This window comes from Micromys minutus, assembly GCF_963924665.1.
Source record: "Micromys minutus genome assembly, chromosome: 15".
In the NCBI taxonomy this organism is placed as follows: domain Eukaryota; kingdom Metazoa; phylum Chordata; class Mammalia; order Rodentia; family Muridae; genus Micromys; species Micromys minutus.
In genome coordinates this window covers 26,907,746-26,933,267 of record NC_137984.1, presented here as the reverse complement: position 1 = coordinate 26,933,267, position 25,522 = coordinate 26,907,746, and the positions used below count along the sequence as shown (strand labels likewise).

At 41.1% G+C, this 25,522-nt stretch overlaps 1 protein-coding gene across 1 annotated transcript in view; it reads right to left on the bottom strand.

Moving 5' to 3' along the window:
- The window catches only part of SPATA16 (spermatogenesis associated 16), a gene marked incomplete at both ends in the record, with an annotated part of 281,161 nt that overhangs the window by 45,915 nt on the left and 209,724 nt on the right, over positions 1-25,522 (bottom strand). The window contains 2 exons of the mRNA XM_080929533.1: positions 10,673-10,785; positions 12,194-12,340. Coding sequence (XP_080785659.1) covers positions 10,673-10,785; positions 12,194-12,340 — 260 coding nt within the window. The remainder of the gene's footprint in view (positions 1-10,672; positions 10,786-12,193; positions 12,341-25,522) is intronic.

Below are 25,522 nucleotides of genomic sequence, written 5' to 3'. Positions count from 1 at the left end.
CTGAAACACAGGATCATGAGTCCAGGGAAGACTACCAACTTTGCTGTCTACCAGCTCATGCAAGAGGTTAAAATTCATGTACCCTTGGAGTGACACACACATACACACACACACACACACACACACACACACACACACACACACACACACACACACGGGGGTGGGAAGAGAGAGAGAGAGAGAGCACATGTCAACAGAGCAAAGACTTCTGTGCCACAGATCCAAAACATTCAGCCCTCTTTTATAGCCAGGCTTCTCTGTCTGACTTCAGAAGTTTGCAAGATAAGAAAATTTCTGTGAAAAAATAAGATCTGTGCATAGATTGAGGAAAAGGCTTTAGAATTTTGTTATACTCACTTTATGTTTAATATGCTTCTTTGAAGATATGTTATCCTATTTTTTACAACTTTATTTTAAAGAACAAAGATAAATGTACAGATTTTAAGCAATTTTTTGCATAAAAGTATATAATACATTTTTGTCAGTACTTGTTTTTTTTTTTTTTGTTTTTTTAAAGGTTTGATAGTGTGATCAAGATCCCACCAGTTACAATGAGCAAAAAGTACATGTAAAACAAGATGCAAGCTGGAAATAGTCAAAGTTTTCTTGGTGTGTAAAGATTTTTTTTTAAACAATGAGCAGACAGTACATGTAATACAGGGTACAACCCAGAATTTGTCAATGTGTTCTTGGTGGGTAAGGATTGAGCATGACTATTTTTTTTGTTTTGTTTTCTATTTTTCTTGGACTTCATACAGTCTGTGAGTTGTTTCTGGGGCAGTGCGAGCCTCTAGGGTTAGCTTCCCACTATCAGTGACTGCATATTATGTCTGTTCTTTTGTGACTGGGTTATCTCACTCAGGATGATATTTTCTAGATGCAGCCATTTTCTTAAGAATTTGGTTAAGTCATTGTTTCTGGTGGCTGAGTAGTATTCCATTGTGTAAATGTACCACAATTTTTGTATCCATTCATCTTCTGAAGGACATCTGGGTTCTTTCCAGCTTCTGGCTATTAAAAATAGAGCTGCTATGATTTTGTGATGCATATATCTTTGTTGTGTATTAAAGTGTCTCTGGGGTATATGCCCAGAAGTGGAGTAGCTGGGTATTCAGGTAGTACTATGTCCAATTTTCTGAGGTATCGCCAGACTGATTTCCAGAGTGGTTGTATTAGTGAGCAACCCCACCAACAGTGGAGAAGTGTTCCTCTTTCTCCACAACCTCGCCAGCATCTGTTGTCATCTGAGTTTTGGATCTTGGCCAATCTGACTGGTGTGAGGTGGAATCTCAGGGTTGTTTTGATTTGCATTTCTCTGATGGCTAAGGATGTCGAGCACTTCCTCAGATGTTTCTCAGCCATTCCATATTCCTCAGCTGAGAATGTTTTGTTTAGCTCTGTACCCCATTTTTTAATAGGGTTGTTTGATTCTCTGGTGTCTAGCTTTTTGAGTTCTTTGTATACCTTAGATATTAGGCCTCTATCTGATGTGGAGTTGGTAAAGATCTTTTCCCATTCTGTTGGCTGCCGTTTTGTTTTCCTGACAATGTCCTTAGCCTTACAGAAACTTTGCAATCTCATTAAGTCCCATTTGTTAATCTTTGACCTTAGAGCTTGAGCCATTGGTGTTTTTTTCAGAAAATTTTCTCCTGTGCCTATGTGTTCTAAGGTTTTCCCCTACTTTCTCATCTAATAGTTTCAGTGTATCTGGTTTAATGTGGAGATCTTTGATCCACTTACACTTGAGCTTTGTACAAGGAGACAAGAAAGGGTCTATTTTCATTTTTTTGCATGCTGAGTGCCAGTTGGACCAACACCATTTGTTGAATAGGCTGTCCTTTTTCCATTGAATGTTTATGGCTCCTTTGTCAAATACCAGGTGACCGTATACATGAGGGCTCATTTCTGGATCTTCTATTCTATTCCATTGATCCACATGCCTATTTCTGTACCAGTACCATGCAGTTTTCAGCACAATTGCCTTGTAATATAGCTTGAGGTCAGGGATAGTGATTCCCACAGATGTTTTCTTGTTGTTGAGGATGAATTTCGCTATTCTAGGTCTTTTGTTGTTCCATATGATATTGCACATTGATCTTTCTAATTCCATGAAGAACTGTGTTGGAATTTTGATGGGGATTGCATTGAATCTGTAGATTGCTTTTGGGAGGATGGCCATTTTTAAAATGTTGATCTTTCCAATCCATGAGCAAGGGAGATCTTTCTATTTTCTGAGATCCTCCTCAATTTCCTTCTTTAGAGGTTTGAAGTTCTTGTCGTATAGGTCCTTCACTTGCTTAGTTAGAGTCACACCAAGGTATTTCATAGTTTTTGTAACGATTGTGAAGGGTACCTTTTCCCTAATTTCTTTCTCCACATGTTTGTCCTTTGAGTATAGGAAGGCTACTGATTTGTTTGAGTTAATTTTGTATCCGGCCACTTTGCTGAACTTGTTTATCAGCTGTAGGAGTTCTCTGGTGGAATTTTTGGGGTCACTCAAGTACACTATCATGTCATCGGCAAAGAGTGATGTTTTTATCTCTTCCTTTTCGATTTGTATCCCCTTGATCTCCTTTTGCTGTCTAATTGCTCCAGCCAGGACTTCCAGTACTATGTTGAATAGGTAAGGGGAGAGTGGGCAGCCTTGTCGAGTCCCTGATTTTAGTGGGATTGCTTCAAGTTTCTTACCGTTAAATTTGATGTTGGCTGTTAGTTTGCTGTATATTGCTTTTATTATGTTTAGGTATGGACCTTGGATTCCTGTTCTTTCCAGGACTTTTAACATGAAGGGGTGTTGAATATTGTCAAATGCTTTCTCAGCATCTAGTGAGATGATCATGTGATTTTTGTTCTTTGAGTTTGTTTATATGGTGGATTACATTGATTGATTTCCTTATATTAAACCATCCCTGCATTCCGGGGATGAAGCCTACTTGGTCATGATGAATGATCATTTTGATGTGTTCTTGGATTTGGTTTGCAAGGATTTTGTTGAGTATTTTTGCATCAATGTTCATAAGTGAGATTGGTCTGAAGTTCTCTTTCCTTGTAGGGTCTTTGTGTGGTTTAGGTACGAGGGTTATTGTAGCCTCAAAAAATGAGTCAGGCAGTATTCCATCTGATTCTATCTTGTGGAATAGTTTGGAGAGTATTGGTGTTATATCCGCAATAAATTTCTTATAAAATTCTGCATTGAACCAATCTGGACCTTGGCTTTTTTTGGTTGGGAGGCTATTGATGACTTCTTCTATTTCTTTAGGTGTTATGGGATTATTTGGATGGTTTACTTGGTCCTGGTTTAACTTTAGGATCTTGTATCTGTCTAGGAATTCATCCATTTCCTCCAGATATTCTAAGTTTGTGGAGTATAAGTTTTTGTAGTAGGATCTGATGATTTCTTGAATTTCCTAAGTTTCAGTTGTTATGTCTCCACTTTCCTTTCTGATTCTGTTAATTTGGATACTCTCTCTTTGCCCTCTAGTTAGTCTGGCTAGGGGTTTATCAATCTTGTTGATTTTCTCAAAGAACCAACTCTTGGTTTTGTTGATTTTTTCAATGGCTCTTTTTGTTTCTATTTGGTCTATTTCTGCCCTAATTTATATTATTTCTTGCTGTCTACTCTTCTTGGGTATATCTGCTTCCTTTTGTTCTAGGGCTTTTAGCTGTGCTATCAGGTTGTTGATGTATGCTCTCTACAGTTTCTTTTTGGAAGCACTTAGGGCTATGAGTTTTCCTCTCAGTACTGCTTTCATTGCATCCCATAGGTTTGGGTATGTTGTGTTTTCGATTTCGTTGAATTCTAGAAAATCCTTAATTTCTTTCTTTATTTCTTCTTTGACCCTGCTATCATTTAACAGAGCGTTGTTTAGTTGTTTAGTTTCCATGTGTATGGGGGCTTTTTGTGGTCTTTGTTGTTGTTAAAGACCAGCCGTAGACCATGGTGATCTGAGAGGATGCATGGGAGTATTTCAATCTTTTTATATCAATTGAGGCTTGTTCCGTGTCCAATTATGTGGTCAATTTTTGAGAAGGTGCCATGGGGTGCTGAGAAGAAAGTGTATTCTTTTACTTTAGGATGATATGTTCTGTAGATATCTATTAATTCTAGTCGGTTCAAATTCTCTGCTAGTTTTGCAGTGTCCTTGTTCAGTTTTTGTTTCCATGATCTGTTCATTAGGGAGAGTGGGATGTTAAAGTCTCCCACTATTATTATGTGGGGTGAAATGTTTTTTTTGAGCTTTAGTAGGGTTTTTTTTTTTTTATGAATATGGGTGCTTTTTTATTTGGAGCATATATGTTTAGGATTGAGAGTTCCTCCTGAGAGATTTCCCTGGTAATGAGTAAAAAGTGTCCTTCCTTATCTTTTTTGATAACTTTTGGTTGGAAATTTACTTTATTCGATATCAGAATAGCCACTCCAGCTTGCTTCTTGGGACTGTTTGTTGGAAGTTTTTTCCCCACCCTTTTACTGTGAGATAGTGTCTGTCTTCGTCTCTAAGATGAGTTTCCTGTATGCAGCAAAAGGCTGGATTTTGTTTATGTATCCAGTCTGATAGCCTATGTCTCTTTATTGGGGAGTTGAGTCCATTTATGTTAATAGATATCAAGGAATAGTGGTTTCTGTTTCCTGCTATTATTGCTTTTGTAGGTTGAGTTGTGTCTGTGTCTTTTTCTTTTGGTTTTTTTTTGCTTAGGAGTTTTCTTGTTTTTACTAGGATGTAGTTCTCCTCTTTGTATTGGGTTTTCCACCTATAATTCGTTGTAGTGCTGGGTTTGTGGTCATATATTGTGTAAATTTAGATTTGTCTTGAAATATCTTCATCTCTCCATCTATGGTGATTGATAGTTTTGCTGGGTATAGCAGCTTGGGCTGGCACTTGTGCTCTCTTAGGGTGTGCATGATGTCTGTCCAGGCTCTTCTAGCTTTCATAGTCTCCGTTGAGAAATCAGGTGTGATTCTGATTGGCCTGCCTTTATATGTTACCCGACCTTTTTCCCTTACTGCTTTTAGTATTCTTTCTTTGCTTTGGGCACTTGATGTTTTTACTATTATGTGTCGGGAGGTATTTCTTTTCTGGTCCAACCTATTTAGAGTTCTGAAGGCTTCTTTTATGCTCGTGGTCATCTCATTCTTGAGGGTAGCGAAGTTTTCTTCTACGATTTTGTTGCAGATATTTACTGTGCCTCTTAGTTGATACTCTTCTCCCTCTTCTATTCCTATTATCCTTAGTTTCGGTCTTCTCATTGTTTCCTGGATTTCCTGTACATTTTAGGTTAGGAGCTTTTTGTTTTTTGCATCTTCTCTGGCTGTTTTGTCTATGTTTACAATGTTGTCTTCTGCCCCCGAGATTCTCTCTTCGATCTCTTGTAATCTATTGGAAATGCTTGCTTCTGTGACTCCTGATTTCTCTTTTTGGTGTTCTACCTCTAGGGTTATCTCTTTTAGTGTTTTCTTTATTGTGTCAATTTCTGTTTTAAATTCCCTCTTCCATTCCTTCCTCTCTTTGGTTCTGTTTTCCTCTAGTTCTTTGAGTTCTTTGGGTTTTTTTTTTTTTTTTGTTTCCTCTTTAAAAGCTTCTGAATCTTTTTACTCCCCCCCCCCCGTTCTTGTTTAAGTATCTCTATCAGCATCTTGAAGAATGATTTCAGGTCTGCGTCTTCTTTTTCTGGAGTGTTTGGCATTCCAATGTTTGCTGTTATGGGAGAGCTGGGTTCTGGTATTGCCAGGTTGTCTTGGTTTCCTTGGGACATACTCTTTTGCTTTCCTCTTGCCATCTTGTTGTCAGTGATATATTCTTGCCTTTCTCTTGTATCTGGTCTGTGTCCCTGGATCTCCACTGGTCCAGGTGTCAGATTGGCCAATCCCTGTTCTGTGCCCTGAAGTCGCCGCAGGGTGGAAACAGAAGTTCCAAAGTTTTGTTCCTGGTCCCTGGATCAGGCAGGGCTGGGGGTGTGCTTACCGTGCGCACTCTTCAGAGATCTCTCTGCTCCCTGGCTGCCCAGATCTCCTACTCACCAGTCTTTAAAGCCTTAGGAGCTGCTGATCCGGGTGGCAGATGGGCCGCGCCCTGTTCTGTGCCCTGAAGTCGCCGCCGGGTGGAAACAGAAGTTCCAAAGTTGTGTTCCTGGTCCCCGTCTTTAAAGCTTTAGGAGCTGCTGATCCAGGTGGCAGGTGGGCCGCGCCCTGTTCTGCGCCCTCTGTTATCCTATTTTTATATATTTATTGTATGGAGAACAAAACTGTACCCTTTTATTTCACAATAGGGAAATTCAAATTTAAAGTAACTAGTAAAAGATTTTGCAATGATATAATAACTTAGCATTATAATATAATTCAGCATGCTATTATGTTAACTTTTTTCTAATTAAAGATGTTGGATGTATACTTCTTATTTATATATTTGTTAATATTTAATATGTTTAGAGAAAGTATCATGAGAATTCTTGGTATTGTCTAAGTATTATTTAAACATTCACATATTAATCATCATTTATGTGACAATGTAAGCCTGATAATGCTTAAAAATTATATAACTGGTTTTGATCATAGCATTATATCAAAGATTGATGTTGTGTTTTGGCTTTCCTGAATCCTAATGAATGCCAAACCTGTAACGTATATTATTTTTATACTCTGAAGCCACTTACATTAAGGAATATTGTCTAAGTGAGTTTAAGAAAATATCTGAGCATATATGACACAAAGCATCCTTCTTACTTTCTTAATGACTGGGATTAGATATAAAGATAGAGGCCCCAAATAGATAGATAGCTTGCTCTGTCTGTCTGTCTGTCTGTCTGTCTATCTATCTATCCATACATCTAATAGATGTCTTACTGGTCATTCAAAGTCATGTCTGAATCACTGTATTAAGAATGATGGATAAATCCCCAGGTTCTTCAGGATAGGTATGTTGTTCAGACATCAGTCACTATGTTATGATCACAATGCTTTGGATACTGGTTCCTTTGCACTGAGATGTTTATTGAGCTAATAGCTCACAGTCAGAGTCTGTGGTCATGGAGGCTGCAGGCTGTGGGCAGCAGATCTGCTTCATGGCTGGAGAAGACACTCGTCTTGCAAGTGACGGGGGAGCTAAGTGAGTCAGTGATGGAAGGAAAGTGACTTAAGTATTATGGGACCCCAGCACTACCCTGTATTAGAAGAAAAATCAAACCACATGAGATGTACAAGGAAAAATAAAGATCCATGAACCAACCCTTTTTGTCAAACAAAACCCAAACCAGCATGAATAATTAAATTTCTATGAACCCGAATGCTTAATAAAGGGCTTACACACCTTGGCCAAATGGCTCCTTTTACGGAAGTCGCAAACTAGGGGAAATGCATGGACAGCACAGTGTACAGTGATTCAAGGCATGGCCTTTGATATGTAAATAGATAAAAACACACTGTTAAGACTGCTTGTTAATGGTAGCAGATGGGAATACTTTCCAGGGACCAACTCATTGTTTGCTACATTAAGTTACCTTTGCAGTCAGCTTTACTGGGTCCTGCTGCTTTGTGGAGCTGTGGATGGGCAACCACGAGACACAGAAGCCAGTGTTGGGAGCCTACATATTGGAAGCCAGTACATGTTGTCTCAGAGAATCTTTACACTCATTCACTTCCATAGAGATAGTCTTCCTAATGTGTTATTTCCAACAAAAGCAAAGACAGGAAGTGAATGTTACTCACAACTAGGTGAGACAGACAGAGAACAGGACTTCTGGCATCTACTATTCTGAGACCAATTTTAGAGCAGAGGATCTTGTTGACTGGATATCAAAAATCTCATAATTTTGGTTAGGAGGTGACATTTTCAGCTCCATAAAGATACTTTTATACAAATTTCCAAGTGGTCAAGATACACTTGGGTATGTGAGGAAGGAAAGCAGTGTTGGACCCTGAAAAAGTGCCTGACACTTAGATCATGTGATCCAAGACAGCAGCAAATCATATCATTGGTTTCCAAACAAGTTAGGAGGTAAGGTAGGCATTGAATCGGAGACGTAGAGCATCAGAAGACCTCTCCTACAGCACACAGCATCCGAGTCACCAGGAGAGCCATACACAGAGGCGATCAACCAATGCTCACATGATGATTCTTGGTAATGAAGACTTTAATACCCAGTGTTACAGTGAGAATATGTGTGTGTGTGTGTTTGTGTGTGTGTGTGTGTGTGTGTGTGTGTGTGTATGTGTGTGTGTGAGAGAGAGGATTATGATAAAGGTATACCATAGAAGACTCAAAATTTGTAGTATTGCTAATGAGACTGTTGTGGACAAAATGTGTCACTTTCAAGTTCATATGTTCAACCTCAAGTGTCAATGGGAATGTGTTTGGAGATGTCACTTGTGTACCAGGTAATTAGGGTAAGCTGAGTTTATGAGGATGGGGCCCTGACCTGGTCACTTTTAATTATCAACTTGGCACAACCAAGACTCACAAAGGAGGAAAAGAGTCTCATTCGAGGTGTTGTCTAGATCAGATTGGCCTGTGTTCATATCTGTAAGGATTGTCTTAATTATTGACTAGTGGAAGGACTTTGTTGACCATACCAGGACTAATAGTCCTGGGGCTGTGTACAAACATATATGTAGAGAGGGAGATGGTGGGGACCAGAGACAGACAGACACAGATAGAGACAGACAGAGATAGCACGAGCCCCAGAGCAAATCAACTGGTTGCCTGCTTGCCAGTCTTTGTTTCAGTTCCTGCTGGAATGTTCCTAGCTGGAGTTCCTTCCCTGACTCTCCTCAGTGATGGGCTATTAACTAAAAGTATAAAGTGAAATAAGCCCCTTCTCCCACAAGTTGCTTTTGGTCATGGTGTTTATCACAGCAACTCAAAGCAAAGCAGAACAGGCTGTGATGAAGGGATGAGGGGCTTTGCAAAAATAGATGCCGGAACTTGTGTTCTTTCTCTGTCTCTCTGAGTTGTATGGGGACACAGTGAAAATGCAGCTTTATGAAAACCCAGAGCAACGGTCTTACTGGAACCACACTAGGCTGCCATCTTGATCTTGGGCAATCACTTTAAGATGGTAGCAAATGTCTATCATTGAACCCCACTCGATCTATGGCATTTTGGCATAAGGCTGCTTGTATTCCAATGCTAATGGGGTCTCCCAAATTAGTTTGCACGAGAGGATCTGCATGTAACTCCTGGGAACCTGCCCCCAGTCAATTCTGATTGGTTCATAAACATGCCAGCAGCCAATATCTGGGGAGGAGAATCAGGTTGGATTTAGGATTCGCAGGCTTGGGAGGAAGGCAGAGGAGAGACGCCATGGCTAAGCAGAGTGAAGGACTGGGAAGCTGCCATGTGAAGGGGCTGCAGAGCTCAGCCCAGAGGGCTGCTCAACTGGGTCAGGAGCAGCCAAGATGGAACATAGAGATTAGTAAGTAGTAATCAGGATTATTGTTGGGAGGTAGATTCTAGCAGCACGGAGGCTAGGCATCTGCCCAGCTCTTGTGTTGCTTAAGGCATATTAAATATAAAGGCTGTGTGTGCCTTTCATTTGGGACCATAAACCATTGGGGGGGGGAAGGAAGCCCCTGCCGGAAGATTTTAATATAATAACACTACATTGGCACAATAGCTAGCCTGAGCCAAGTTAAGCCATTGAAGAACCATTGAAGATGGATTCTTCACCAGCAGAAATAAAAGGTGAGGTAACCGAGTGGAGGATAGTTGTAGAGAGAAGGGGTTTTGCGGCAGAAAGACAGCTGACACTGCAGTTTTTTATTTGTAACTTATACATTTACAAATCATGCAAATAGATTAGACATTTTATAGCTTTCCTAAAATGCTTGGTGATGTTATTGAGCAAGTAATTGCTGAACAGATGTTAAGTAGCTGCTCAGGACGACCCCCTCGGTTCTCCTTCTATGAACATCAAATCAAACGTAATACAGAAGCCACAGAAGAAGATTCTTTACAATTTTCAACTAAAGGCTTTTTGAAAAATATTAAAGGAGGGAGAAATCTGTTACCGTTATAGTATATTAATGAGTAGTTCTCTTTGTGTATTCTCAGTTCAAGAACGTATGGTTTGTAAAAGAGCAGCAAGGAACCTGGGTCACACTTAGTGTGTCTTAGGACACAAGATGGAGGGAGAGCACACTTTCCCTGGATCGTGAAGAGGGATTACATCATTCCTCTGTAACACCATGTGCCACTCAGAGATATTTAGAGTAACCTCCTGCAGGTGATCGGGGTGGGCAGGCATGAGCTGGTGAAACTGAGTTCCTGCATAAGATGAGGCAGTGCTGCACAATGGCTCAGTACATGAGGAAGAGCATTGTGCTGGCTAATGTTTGGCTATAGATTTAAAATAGAAGTAAAAACAATTCATGGCAGCCTTGAATTAGATGGTTAGAAGGCACAGAGAAGGAAAGCTTTTCAAGGAGACATTTGTCTGGAAAACACTCAGGTCCCCAGTGTGTCACTGGAACATGTGTAGGAATGGATATGGGATAGAGTCACTAGCTAACATGTGTTTGGTTTGGTAAATGTGATTTTCTGTGCATTGTTCTAAAGGGAAAAAAAAAGCAAAACAAAGGAAAACAAAAACTATCACAATGTTTGCTTCTTTAACTTTTAACACTCCTAGAAATCTCTGATGTTCAAACATGGGACAGAAGAAAGACTCCTCAGATACTCACATTCAGCTGTGTGCTTCGGATAAAGTCCAGGATTGGCAGGATTCGCTTCCCCACCATCTCCATGTGTCTCACTGAATCTTCTCTGGTCAGTGGAGAGAAGGGGGTTTTATGTTCTAGAAATTGTAACAATAAAATTTTATATTTTTTTCAGAATTCCATTTCAGGATGCTTTCTTTAGTGAGCTATAAACAGATATCTCAATATTAACAGATATCAAATCTTTAGTGTGGGCAGTAGCCCCATCCGCAGGCCAGATGTGTAACAGTAAAACATCTGCCAGGAGAACAGCAGAGACGCCATAACCCTTTAGAAACTAACATTCATGGTCTCTATCAAAAGATCTAAGAGCCAATCTGTGACAATTCATGCATCTATGCAGAATGTTTGTCTTGAATATGAAAAAAAAATGTCATAAACACTCATGTCGCTTGTCTTGCTCCTCTTAGGTATTGTTCAAGTGTGAAGATGTCATTGACTTTGAATGTGTCTTGAGGTTGAGGGAAACCTCAGAGGGTTCTGCATCTGACAAAACACAAATTCTTAATTATGTGCTCAAAACACAAGGAATCAGTTCAGTCTGGTCAGGAGTTTGGCTGACAGTTTGGGATTTCAGTTTGACGTAAGCATTTTCTTGAAAATTGGAACCAGAATTATTTAATACCATCAAATGATGTGCTCTTCAGGAGATTTAAGCTCTTTTCCAATTATGTGGGAGAATAGGAGAGCAGAAGTTAGTGCCCTAGCAGACAGTCCACGTGACCTGCATTTGTCATTGATACACTTCTGATATCATGTTCTAGTCGACAAGCTGTTTCACGTTTGCTAATTAATGATAAAGATATATATCTTTTGTTTTTCTTTTCCCAGTGCATATGTGTTTGTGTGTACATGCATGCATGTGTGTTTAACTGCTTTGTGTGTGTGTGTGTGTGTGTGTGTGTGTGTATATGTGTGTGTGCAAAAATACACACAGGGGCCAAAGGTTCATAGCAGGACTCAGCCTTCCTTGCTCTTCCATCCTATTGATTGAGCAGGTTCTCTCAATCAAACCCAGAGCTTGCTGATATAGCTAGACTAGGTAGCCAACTTGCTCTGGTGATCCCATCTCTCCCTTTCACAAGCAGAATTACACTAAACTCATCCAGCATTCCTCTGGGATTCTGGAGATTGGAATTTTGGTTCTCATGTTTGAGGGCAAATACTTTAACTGTTGAGTCCTTAGGCCTGAAGGCCTGTTGTACTGTCAGTGGCTAAGGCAGGCGATGGTGTCTGGAGTGGAGTGCTAGGAATGAGTTAGTAAGCACTCCAGGTAGTGTGCAATGTGTTCCTGGAGAAAAGCGCTCCTGAGATCAGAGCCCCGTTTGTTTTTAACCAGCCTGCAAGAAAATTAAGAAAGATTGCAGCCTTATAACCAAACTTTTTAAAATTATTATTTAGGCCCTTCTATAAACTGGGTATTGTGACAAAGTCCCATCCTTGGCCCTATTTTGAAATGTAGTAGCATAGTGAGGTCCCAATCACCTGTGAAGGTGGGCAGCTTCCTATTTGACACTTTTTCCAAAAATTTCCCATCTTCTTTGTTCTTGAACCCAAGTGTCAACAGATATTGTTGGGGAGGAAAACAGGACCAGTCAGCTGTCTGCGGCAGCACATGCAGTCCTTGGGTATCTGAAAAACAGCAGAGACAGGAAGGGAGGGGAGTCTTGGTTGCAGGTTTATCTTCTCCAGGTCCCTCCAGATTAGGAATTGTAACTGCAAATTATCATTTGAAAATAAAAGGATAAGTATAGATATTAAAGGTGCAAAGTAAAATTACACTCATCAGAAGTACAGGTGGCTAATATGTAAAATTTAATTTTCTTATTTGTGTTCTTCTTAGTGATATACATGTACACAGAACACAGTGACAAGCTGCCGATTATGTAGTCATCTTTCCCCATTCAGGATGGTAGCTATTCAGGAGCAGCTCTGAGTTAGGATTATTTTTCTGTGTGTGATTTTATATCCTAGCTGATGACTAAGAAAATAGTATTGTATAAAAGAAAATAAATGCGTGAGGATTACATTAAATGGTGCTGGGAAAACTGGCTATCTACATGTACAAGAGCGTAACTTGATTCATCATCTTTCATTCTATGCAAAGCATGGTTCAAAATGCATCAAAGACCTAATGTAAAGACTTGAAACTCACTGGGCAGGAGTGGTGCTTGCCTTTAATACCAGCACTCGGTAGGCAGACAAATGGTGGATATCTGAGTTCAAGGCCAGTCTGGTCTACAGAATGATCCAGGGCTAGTCTGTGAGACCCTGTCTTAAGGGTGTGTGTGTGGGGGGAGGGAGGGAGGGAGAGAGAGGGGAGGAGGGAGGGAGGGAGGGAGGGAAGGACAGGAGAAAGGGACTTGGAACTCAGAGACTGTAAGAAGAGGGCAGAAGAAACACTTCAAGAATAGACACAATTAAGGATTCTCTGTGGAGAACACCAAGCGCACAGGATGGAATCCTCAAACTGACCAATGAGATGGCATGAAATGAAAAGAGTGGGATGGGGAGCAGTTGGAGGGTGGGGTAGGAGGGGATGGTGACTGGACTGTGAAAAAAGATAATGAACAACAACAACAACAATAATATTTCTACAAAGCAAAGCAAACGAGTGAAGAGACTTCCCAGAGAAAGGAAGGCTCTTTCCTGAGTACCCGTCAGACAGGATCAATATGCAGGTCATGTGAGGTACTGCAAAAATTAAACACAAATGTCCAGCCCTGAATTTTTCAGAACATTCTTAAAAGAAGAAATGCAAAAGACCAATAAACACTCAGAAAATGTGAAACATCTATAGCCCTTGGTGAAAAGTGAATTTAAACTATTTGAGATGTTGTCTTAACCAAGTCATAATGACTACCATTAGGAAAAGAGCAGCAACAATTGCTGGTAAGGATGTGGGGCAAGAGTTCCTCTCCTTCATTCCTTCCTTATTCATTGCTTATGAGAATGTAAATAGTCATAGCCACAATGAAAAAATGGCATGGGGATTTCTAAAAATGCTAAAACCATATGACCTAGCAATTTCACTCTTGGGTATATCCTCAAAGGGCTCTACCATCAACACACTACAAAGACACTTGTGCTTCCATGTTTCCTGCTCCACTATTTATAGTAGCTAAGAAATAGAACCAACTTCATGTTCATCAATGAAGTGTTAAAGAAAACGTGGTGGTGTGTGTACACAATGGAATTTCATTCATCCATAAGGAAAATCAAAATAATTATGGTAAGTAAAGTTTTCTCTCAGATGTGGAACTAAGATGTGTGTGTGTGTGTGTGTGTGTGTGTGTGTGTGTGTGTGTGTAGATTATGAGACTAGAGAGAAGACCATCAAAGATGAAGAACAGATTTTAAGTTGGGGGAAGAGAGGATTCTCGAGCACATGTGACATAAACTTGGGAGGTGGTCTGTTGTAAGGAGGAAGGGGTCTAGCAAGCTGGGATACAGGGACAAAAGAAGCTATAGCAAGAGAGGAAAACAAGAACAAGGTATGACCTTGGCTGAGGGAGTGGAGGGTAGGGATGGGAGAGAGGAGATGGGGAGGGACAGATAAAATAAGCACAAATAACAAAAAGAGGAAGATATATGAACACATTGCTTTAGATGATAACTTAAACTACAGTTACGAGAGGAAAACTCAGAAATGATTGTGGCATTGACTGTAGCAATTAGACTTGGAAGTAATCTAAGTGTTGGGAGCCCAGCTCTAAAACAAACTCTTATGGTAGTAAAATTTGTTGTTAGAGCCACTGTTAGCTGAAGATGACTTCCCAGCAGCATTTAAGTGTTGAATGTACACTGTCTTTATGGGTGATGTCACCTCACCGCCTTAGGAATCAGGAATAGGAAGGACCTTTCTTGGAGCTAACTAGCCAAGGAAAGCAGCTCAGAAGTGGCAGCTAGGTCTCATGCCCACAGATGGCTCACCACGGAGACTCTGGCCACTGTACTTGGTGTCAGATTGGGTGATCCTGTGCTACTTTTGGGGGGAACAAAGGTCATCCTTTGCCAGATTTACCCCATTCATCTTTGCTCTACTATGAACTGGCTTCTCAGTTGGTGATGATAGAGAAGCAAGACTGAGTAAGTTCACGGCTGAGTCCTGCTAGAAAAAGGAATGGAACAAGTCTGTAATATCATGGAATTGTGATTTTTATTAAAGATTGCTTTTTTAATCATAGAATCAAATGGTTCAATTTCAGCTTTGTCTTTATTGGTAATATTTCTCTAAAAATGATAGGTATGGCGCATCTGAGTTACATCTGTATAGCTCTCCCTAGCCCCTTTGCTTCTGTTCAGCTAAATGTTTGCTGAGAAGCCACTCATTATTTAGTCAGGGTCTCCTACATGGTTAATACCAATTTGGAACCCATGATCCCTGGTAATGTTGGGAAAATGAGTGGCGCATCATGCTGGGCTCTGATGCCTTAAGCTTGAGAACTTGAACATGGATTATACCCTCTCATTCCTTGAACCCTTCTATGTTCACATGTGGTAGCTGAGCAGAGCCTCTCCATGGAGTCTCCCTTTCCAGTATGTGAAAAAAACTACAATAAGTGATTGGGAATCTATCTATTCAACATATGTATCACATAGTTTAATATACTCTGATTCTTCCAAGAACTAAATACTACAGAACTAAAACTTAGAACAAAGACATACTTAACATGTTTTGGGTTTCCTTGGGTGGATGATTGTAGTCTTAATGAGGACTGAGATTTACCTAATTTTTTTGTGTCACATGCTTTATTCAGACTCTCTCTCTCTCTCTCTCTCTCTTTCTCTCTCTCTCTCTCTCTCTCTCTCTCTCTCTCTCTCTCTCTCTCTCTCTCTCTCTCTCTCTCCCAGCACACATGAAGGGTAAGGTATATCTATGGTTAACCTTGCATATTATGAAGCTGGATCTTCAAGAGATTACAGTTGACACTGGGGAGATGGCTCCGTTGGTTAAGTGTTAGCTATGGAATCCGGAGAACTCGAGAGTTCAAGTCTCAGCATCCAGATTAAAAATAAAAACAGTGGCATGTGCCTACAATCCCAGTGTTGGGGCATCAGAGAGAGGCAGATTCTTGGGCTCAATGGTCAGCCATCTCATTGAATGGGTGATCAATGGGTTCAATGAGAGATCTCATCTCAAAAAACTCAGGTGGGAAGTAATTTCGAATGACATTTGATGTCACTCTCTGGCCCCTACTTGCACGGACATGTCTACTACCCTCAAACACATGCACATACAAGTAAAAATCAATCTTTGAAATACTCATGGCAGAGTCACGGACATCACATGCTACCGGGATGGCACTCTCTCACCGAATGTACTCGGGGAGTAGAGCCACCACATTTAATGGCAATGGTGATAACTGGGTTTTGTGCAGAGGAAACTGTAGAGGTGTTTTGGTTGTGATATTGCCCAACCAAAGTAGACATGTGAGTACCGGATAAAGCGAAACAGGGAGACCTGGAAGGTTTGGCTTGCCTAGAGTATTTGTTAAATAAGAGAAGACCAGTGTTACTATGGGATGTGATTAGAGTGTCTAGGAAAACTAATGTTAGCCCCAGAGTCAACTTCGTAACAAGCTGACAAAATAAAGGTACGCTTTGGCTTTTTTTGGTCCTGTATACATCTCATCCAGTGTGTATTTGATTTATTATTAACTTCCATGTAAGGTTTCTACTGCAGTCTGTGAAGACCTAGATTGGCAGGTAGTCTGTGACCCCACATGACAGCACACTTTCCAAATGTTGAAGCTCGTGTAACAATAAGAGGTTGAACTTTGTGCACGAGCTTCTGTGTCTGCAATTCTTTTTAACAAATTTATTTATTTTGTATATTTTAGTACACTGTTGCTATCTTCAGACACACCAGAAGAGGGCATCAGATCCTATTACAGATGATTGTGAGCCACCATGTGGTTTCTGGGAATTGAACTCAGAACCGCTGAGCCATCTCTCCAGTCCAATTCTTGTGCTTCTGATGGGTAAGAAAGATAATCAGATTATATTGTCCTTTGGTAGAACTGATTAAAAAAATATCCTTTTGCTCCTGTCATATTAAGAACACTTGGCGGGAAGAGGTACTTTTAGTGCAGCCCTTTACAGTTTATCACCACTAGAGATGAAATTTATTATTAAAATTCAGTTTGCAGGTATGACATAGATTTACATTCTGACTATTTGGAAAGTGGATTCTTAAAAAAGAATACTATCAGAGACAATGAAGGTTACATTTCTTACAAAATCATATTGTTCAATTCTTTTCTTCCTACTAGACGAAAGATAGCTAATACTTAGTGAAAGAGCTTTAAATGGTTGTTCATGAACCAGAAGTGTGGAGTATGAGGGAAAGCTAGCATGGTCGAATCAGCTGTTGAATATACTGAAGCTCTCAGAATTCTCCATCTCTGATGTTTTCTTTTTAAAATCATGTTTCTGGTATTTTTGTATGTTTCTCTTTTGTGTTTTTACATACTGTGATGGTTAGTGTCGGTTGTTGACTTGAAAGAGTATAGAATCACCCGGGAGACAGATGAGCCTCTGTGTATGCCTTATCTGTGTTAATTGAGATAAGATGGCCAGCCTACTGTGGGGATCATCATTTCTTGACTCGGCTCCTGGCCTGTCAAAGTAGGTAAAGGGAATGGAGCAGCACTAGATTCATTCATTGCTCTGTTTCCTGGCTGTGTACGTCATGGGACCAGCTGCTTTGAAGTCCTGCGCCCTGACTTCCTGTCCCTGAAGTCTGAGCTAGACTGAACCCTTTCTTCTTTAGCTGCTATTGTCAGGGCATTTTACATAGCAACAGGTAAAGAAAGTGTGCTGGTTAGTTTTTTATTGACTGGACACAGGCCATAGAGTCAACTGTAAAGAGGGAACCTCAATTGAGAAAACATCTCCATCAGGCTGACCTATTAGCAGGTCTGCAGCTCATTTTCTTGATTGGTTATTGATGTGGGAGGGCTTGGAGCATTTTGGGTGGTGGGACTCCTAGCCAGGTGGTCTGGACTGTGTAAGAAAGCAGGCTGAATAAGCCCTGAGATCAGTCTAGTGAGCAGTGATCCTCCACGGTCTCTGCGTCATTTGGTTCCTGCCTTGGGTTCCTGTCTTGGCTTCCCTTGACAGTGCACTGCAATCTGTCATCCAGATAAACCCCTTTCTTCCCCAAGTAGCTTGTCACATCCTTATCATAGTGGTAGGACCAAACTAGGAGATAAGACACAAATACTGATTCTTCCTTCTCCAGGGACCCCCAAAGCTCTCTGTGGCTCAGGGCCGTTCTCTTCATCACACACCCTTGGGGAATTTCTCTAGTCTGTAGATTTTCCTGATCATTCTGACAAAAAACATGGATGGTGAGTGTTACAGTCACATCTTATAAATTTCACATTTTAACACATATTTCCTAGTGCCTGCCAGGACATTGCTGTCTGCTCATTTCAAAAAATTACCTCAAATGGAGCAAATTTGTTCCCAGAGCTGACTTTTTTCTCTTCACAGTTTCCTGTCTCCCTGATGCTTTCCCGTGTTATGAGGATAACCACTATTCAATAATTTGCTTCCGGCTTAAAATTCAATCTACACAATTGTTGACTATCTTTTTCTTGAGTCCTTGAAGTGTATGGCATCTCCTTCATATACTAATTAATTGTGCTGGCCAGACACCCCACTTCACCCTCCTTCCATGTCTTCCAGCCATTGTTTTGCTCAGATTTTTTTCATCATGTAAAAATCAGATCACAGCATCACTGTTGCATGTGAATGCAGCTCCTCCCTACCCCACTGCCACTGTCATAACTTCCCTTAGGAGATTCAGTGTTTTTCCTTCTCAGACAACCAAGACTCCCAGCTAAGTTACCATCATTGCCACGTCTCAGAAATGATGAAAATGTTTCTACTTTAAACACACAGGTGAGCTGCATGTGGTGGTGCCTGCCTGTGGCTGCCGTACTCTGGAGACATGCATAGGTGGATTGCAACTTTGAGGAGGATGACAGAAGACCCAGTCACCAACAACTTTAAGCAAGCATGCAAATAAGTATGCATCATCTCATATTTTTTCCCCTGGGTTCTGTGTTTTTATTTTTGGTATAGATCTGCCGTCATTTGGGCAGGTCTCTGTGCATTGCACCAGCCTGTGTCTACCCTGTTTCTGAATGTCTGTTTATGCCCCAAGACTACACAGTCATCCATTCTCTCTACCTTCCGTTTTTCAGTTGGGTCTAATTTGTTTCACTTTGTCTGGAAGGCTTCCCTGATGGTGTCAGCTGTCTCCTCCAGACTCTCAGGATGAGATCTACCCTCTTAACTTCAGGGACTCTGCTGTTCCATGAGGACATCTCTTAACTCATCAATAGATCCTAATGATGGGGAATCTCACATGTTCAGGCCATATTCATGCCCCAAGGAACTTGTGGTCACTTCATTAGAGTCTAGAAACACTGCCCACCCCCCAAGTTCCAAATTTTGAATGATGCAAATGAGAACAAATGTCTGCTGCTTCTGAGATAGGACATTTTTTTCTGTCACTAGCTGTATGTAAGAACTGGAATGATTTGCATTTTAACTCAAGCTCAGATGGGTTATGGTTTAATCTTACTAAGGGCTACCCACTGGTTTGACACGGAAATCAGCATGGCAGGTTTGATTGGGTTGAGACAATGTTTTTTCAGCCAGACTGTATTAATTACTTGACTGTTGCTGGGACAGAATCTACTGCAAAAGTAATTCAGAGGAGGAATGGGTTTCTTTAGTCTTATAGCTCCTGAAGGAAACAGTCCATTATGGAGGGGAAGGCAGGGCAGCAGAAATAGGAGACCTGTCTGGGGCAGGGGAGTCTGGAATCCATGTAATCATATTTCATCTCCATACAGGAAAGAGTTGGGTGAGGATAAGACTGTAGGATGAAAAATTCTGCATATTTCCTCCTGCAAGATTCCATTTCTTAGGTTTTGCAATCTCTGCAAATGGCGCCACCAACTTGGGGAGATAGTGTCATTCAAACAACTGGGGCTGAGTCTCAGACACTGCCTGTTCTTCTGGGAATTTTCAAGCATTATGGGCATCTGGTCACAGAAGATGGAGCTATGAGAAGGCAGCAAGGAAAAGGATCAACAGAAACGTGAAGTGTTGATTATGGGATAACAGAGTCATCTATATGTCAGGGATAGCTGTACTTGTTGAACACTGGTAAAAAGAAATGTGAACTCTTGGGCAGTAAAGTATGAACTACAAGTACCTATCATCAGGGCGTTCTGTTGGACACCTAATCATATATTTTCTTTAAAAATTACATTTGTTTATTTATTTGTGTGCATACATAGGCATACAGACACACATTCAGTCACACACACACACACACACACACACACACACACACACACACACAGAGAGAGAGAGAGAGAGAGACTTAAAGAAATTAGTTTTCTTTCTCTACTAGGTGAGTTCTATTCCAGGGAAGGAACTCAGCTTATGTGTCTGGTGGGAGTGTCTTTTTCTGCTGACTCATCTTAACGGCTATTACCTCACTGTTTAAAAGCAATAATAATAAAAAAGTCACAGAGATTTCAAATCTCCACGAGAAACTTGCAGATCTTTCTCCTCATCACACTTCTCCTTGTTTCATTCCTCTGCTTTCTGGAGTCTGTCATCTCCCCTGCCCTTTGTCCATAACAAAATGTTCTGACATTTTGGGTTAGAGCAAAATCTCATTTCTAAAGGTCCCAATTGTTCAGTGCGAAACGGGGCTCTGTGAGTTTTATGTGACTCCTTTGTCACTGATCAGTCTCAGAGTTTAGGCTCTGCCGTGCTTCTGAATGCCAACACTTGGTCATTGCCACTGTCCTAGTCGGTTCTGAGTTTTACCTTGTAACTCTTGCTTCTAGTTTGGAACTTTTCCACAAACTCACATCAGCAACAAAGTAGCAAAAGGCAGCAACTTTTCAGCTAAGTTGCCTTCATTGCCCTGCCTCATAAATAATACAAAGTTTTTCTCCTTTTAAATACACAGAAGATCTGGCTGTGCGTGCTTGTAGCCCCTGCATTCTGGAGGCTGGGCAGGTAGACTGCAAATCGGAGGCAAGGTTGGGTTATTTAGTGAGTATCCCCAAACCCCAAGCAAGCAAACACCCCACATAGACGGTATACTTGGAGTTTCGCATTTGATGTGTGAATCAGCCGTATGAATAATGAATTGTTGCATAATAAATTGTATTTTCCCTTGGGCCATTATAATTACAGAGTTACACATGCAAGAGCAAAGAATTGGCTTCCATTCCCAAGAATCCTCATTTTCACTTCAGGCGCTGGTCTACTTCTCTGAGACCAATTTGGTGTATTTAAGTTTCCTTTCATAGCCTGTATAAAATTTAGAAAGATAAGTAACCCCACAGGAATTTTATATACATTTCATTTCTATTTTGCTCAGAATCCTTGTTGGTTGCAAATTTATCTTTAGTCAGCTGTTTTGGGTCTTTGGGATTCATTACATTGAAGTGAGTCCAATCCACTTGGGATTCATCACATTGAAGTCACTCAAGCCTGAGGCAATGCAAGAGTTCGCGGGCACAGTTCTTCCTGTCCCAGGGCACCAGCGCCATGCCAACTGCACTGCTTACAGGTAGGCATGGCCATTGCTTGGTTGAGGGCAACGTCTTCCTTCCTTCCTTCCTTCCTTCCTTCCTTCCTCCCTCCCTCCCTCCCTCCCTCTCTCCCTCCCTCCTTCCCTCCCTCCCTCCCTCCCTCCCTCTCTCCCTCCCTCTCTCCCTCCCTTCTTCCCTCCCTCCCTCTCTCCCTCCCTCCTTCCCTCCCTTCCTTCCCTACTCCTTCTTTCCCTCCCTCCCTTCCTTCCCTACTCCTTCCCTCCCTCCCCCTCCCTTTCTCTTTCTTTAAAAACCAAAACCAAAATCTTTGAAAAATTTTCTCCATGACTTTTATACTCTGACAGCGAGCTCCAGGCTGGAGAGGCTCAGCAGTTAAGAGAACTTCCCTATTTTTCCGAGGACCAGATCTCAGCACACATATTAGGACGCTCACAACTGCTTTCTGGTTTCAAGGGATCTGAACCCTCTTCTGGGTAGCTAAAAGCACACACTTGCATGGGCTCACACACATGCACATATGCATACATATGAGTAAGAATATTTTAAAGATTTCTTTGAGACAGGGTCTCAGCATGTAGCCTTAGATAGCTTGAAATCCAGACTGAACTGCTTCTGCCTTCATAAGGATTAAAGGCATCTTTTAAAGAGTGGGACCTGGTGAACTTACGTCAGTCAATGTGTTAGATTTGGTTGACTACAGTTCCTTGTTCAGCCTTGTGCACACGATACAGTTTGTGAATGAGCTCCTCATGTTTCTTTAAGTGGTGCAATTTCACATCATAGAACACACTTGGACATTGTGCTATTACTCTCTAGGACCTACTTCTTGAGTCAGGATGCCTGATAAAACACAAGGTACAGCTTCAGAATAGGTGATCATGGAAACAGAGCAGTAGAGATACGGAGCTGTGGGGTCAAGGTGTGTCTTAAGCAGACATTTATTTCAATGGTGTGAATTCACCTTTTCTGCACCCTGTCTTGTCCTCTGAAAGCATACACCCTGCAGTTAGTGCACTCAGATAGAAGTTCAATTCATCTATAAATAACTCAGAAACTTTATAATACTAGCGTTGACATGTCAAATACATATAAATACGTCAAGTTCAGTGTTGGAGGAGAGTATTTCCTTTATACATTCCCCTCACAGGAGGAGTTGGGATTGTTAATTCTTTTTGCTGTTATTGTTGTTATTTTTTATTGTATATTTCTTTTATTTATATTTCAAAAGTTATTAATTCCCTTTTCCGGTTTCCCCTCTGGAATCCCCCTATTCCCTCCCCCCTTCCCCTGCCTCTCTGAGAGTGTTCCCTCATACACCCAGTCCCTCCCATCTCCCTAAACTGGCATTTCCCTACACTGGGGTATTGAGCCTTCACAGGGCCAAGGGCCTCTCCTCTCATTAATGCCTGATAAGGCCATCCTCTGCTACATATGCTGCTGGAGCCATGGGTCCCTCCATGTATACTCTTTGGTGATTTAGTCCCTGGAAACTCTGGGAAGGTCTGATTTGTTTATATTATTGTTCTTCCTATGGGGTTGAAAACCCCTTCAGCTCTTTCAGTCATTTTTCTAACTCCTCCATTGGGAACCCCATTTTCAGTCTAATGGTTGGTTGAGAGCATCCAACTCTGTATTTCTCAGGCTCTGGCAGAGCCTTTTGGGAGACAGCTATACCAGGGACCTGTCAGCATGCATTTCTTGGCATCCACAATATTGTCTGTGTTTGGTGACTCCATATGGAATGGATCCTTGGGTGGGGCAGTCTCTGGATGGTCTTCCCTTCAGTCTCTGCTCCAAACTTTGTCTCTTATTTACATCTGTTAATATCTTGTTTTGACTTTTAAGGAGGACTGAAGATTCCCTTCTTTGGTCTTCCAACTTCTTGATCTGCATGTAGTCTTTGAATTGTATCTTGAGTATTCAGAGTTTTGGGAATAATATCTGCTTATCAGTGAGTGCATACCATGAATGTTATTTTGTGACTGGGTTACCTCACTCAGGATGATAGCTGGTAGCTCCATCCATTTGCCTAGGAATTTCATAAAGTCATTGTTTTTAATATCTGAGTAGTACTCCACTGTGTAAATGGACCACATTTTCTGTATCCATTCCTCCATTAAGAACATCTGTGGTCTTTCCAGCTTCTGGCTATTATGAATAAGGCTGCTATGAACATAGTGGAACATGTGTCCTTGTTGTATGTCAGAGCATCTTTTGCGTATATGCCCAGGAGTGGTATAACTGGGTCCTCAATTAGTACTATGTCCATTTTTCTGAGAAACCTCCAGACTGATTTCCAGAGCTTTTGCACCGGCTTGCAATCTCACCAACAATGGAGGAATGTTCCTTTTTCTTCACATCCTCCCCAGCATCTGCTGTTACATGAGGTTTTAATCTTAGCTATTCTGAATTGAGTGCCTCTTGATGGTGCCACTATTGAATCCAGTGGTGTTATATAACTAGGTGGCCGTGATGAAGAGTGACATTACTGCTTCTGACACTTCTACATATGTGCTCCATATAATTGCAAGAGGATGCTTAAATCGACAGTCATAGGCTCAAGCTTTTCACATTACACATAATAACCAAGAGGTAGGAACGAAAATAAAAAAGACAGAAAATGGGCAGAAAAATGAAGTACACACACACACACACACACATGTATACAGTGAAGTCTTATGCATAAAAGGAAAGTGACATCTGCTATATGACAAAATGAATGAACCTTGGAGACATCATCTGAAGTCTTGTGACATGAAATAAGCCAGGTACAAATGGGTAAAAGATCTCTTGGTTCCAAGTATTCCCTTAGAGAAGTCTCATTCACAGAGACAGATAGGCAGAAGGCAGAAGGAACTTGTACTGGCTGGTTTTGTGTCAATTTGACACAATCTGGAGTTATCACAGAGTAAGAGCCTCAGTTGAGGAAATACCTCCATGAGATCCAGCTGTAAGGCATTTTATTAACTAGAGATCAAGGAGGGAGGGCCCAGCCCATTGTGAGTGGTGCCATCCCTGGGCTGGTAGACCTGGGTTCTATAAGAAAGCAGGCTGAGCAAGCCAGAGGAAGCAAGCTAGTAAGTAACATCCCTCCATGGCTTTTGTATCAACTCTTGCTTCCTGACCTGCTTGAGTTCCAGTCCGTCCTTTGATGATAAACAGCAGTGTAGAAGAAGTGTAACCTGAAAAAGCCCTTTGCTCCCAACTTGCTTCTTGGTCATGATGCTTTGTGCAGGAATAGAAACCCCGACTAAGACAGAGCTGTTACTTAATCCATATAGAGTTTCAGTTGGAGAAGTTGAAAATTGCTGGAGTTACCATTCAATACACAGCAGCAACAGCACCAACAACAATAATAACCCACTGCATGATTTTTCTCAGAATTTTGAATGTTCCAAACATGAAGCAATTTTAGCCGCTATGGATATACCATGGACATACTCTGATAATTATACATGGTATACACATGCCAGTCTCTGTTTCATAAATGTACAATTTCTATGTGTTAATGAAAAATAAAAGATAAATAAGCTCAAGTCTAAGGAGCAAAAAATTGGAAGGAAAAAATCAAGGTATCTATTAAAAGTGAAAGAAATTTATACAGACTTATGTTCATGAATTGCAAGATTAGAAATTATAAAGATACCAGTTTTCCTAAGTTGAGATAGGTTTCCAGCAGGTTTTACTGGAAATGTGAATCTACTTCATTTTATGTGTATTGTGTGTACCTGCCTGGATCCTCCAGAATTAGAGTTGCAGACAAGCATGACCGCCATGTTTGGAGCTGTGTTTGGTGCTGGGAACCAAAGAGGACTCTGCTGAAATGGCCCGTGCTCTGAACTGCGCCGCCATCTTTTCAGCCCCTGATAGTTTTAAAAACAGCAATCAGAAGAGGTTATGGTTTGTATTTCATTTGGAAATAAATATGAGGGGCCAAGGATGATAATCTGACAGCTTTAGAGAGGAAAGCAAAGAAGAAGAGCAGTGTTGGGGTGTCGAGGCATCACAGAAACTTGCAGCAATTAAGGCAGTTTGGCCTTTGTAACGGGCATATGAGAAGAAAAACAAGATGTACCAAAGGTTATGGACTCCGACCTCCTCCCCATCATCTCCACTTTCCTATGGCGGGGTTGGCAAATAGAAGAAGGGTGACAACCTGATAGAGAAAGTGCTGCCATTTTTAGAATACACGGCAGGAGACCTAGGCAGACTA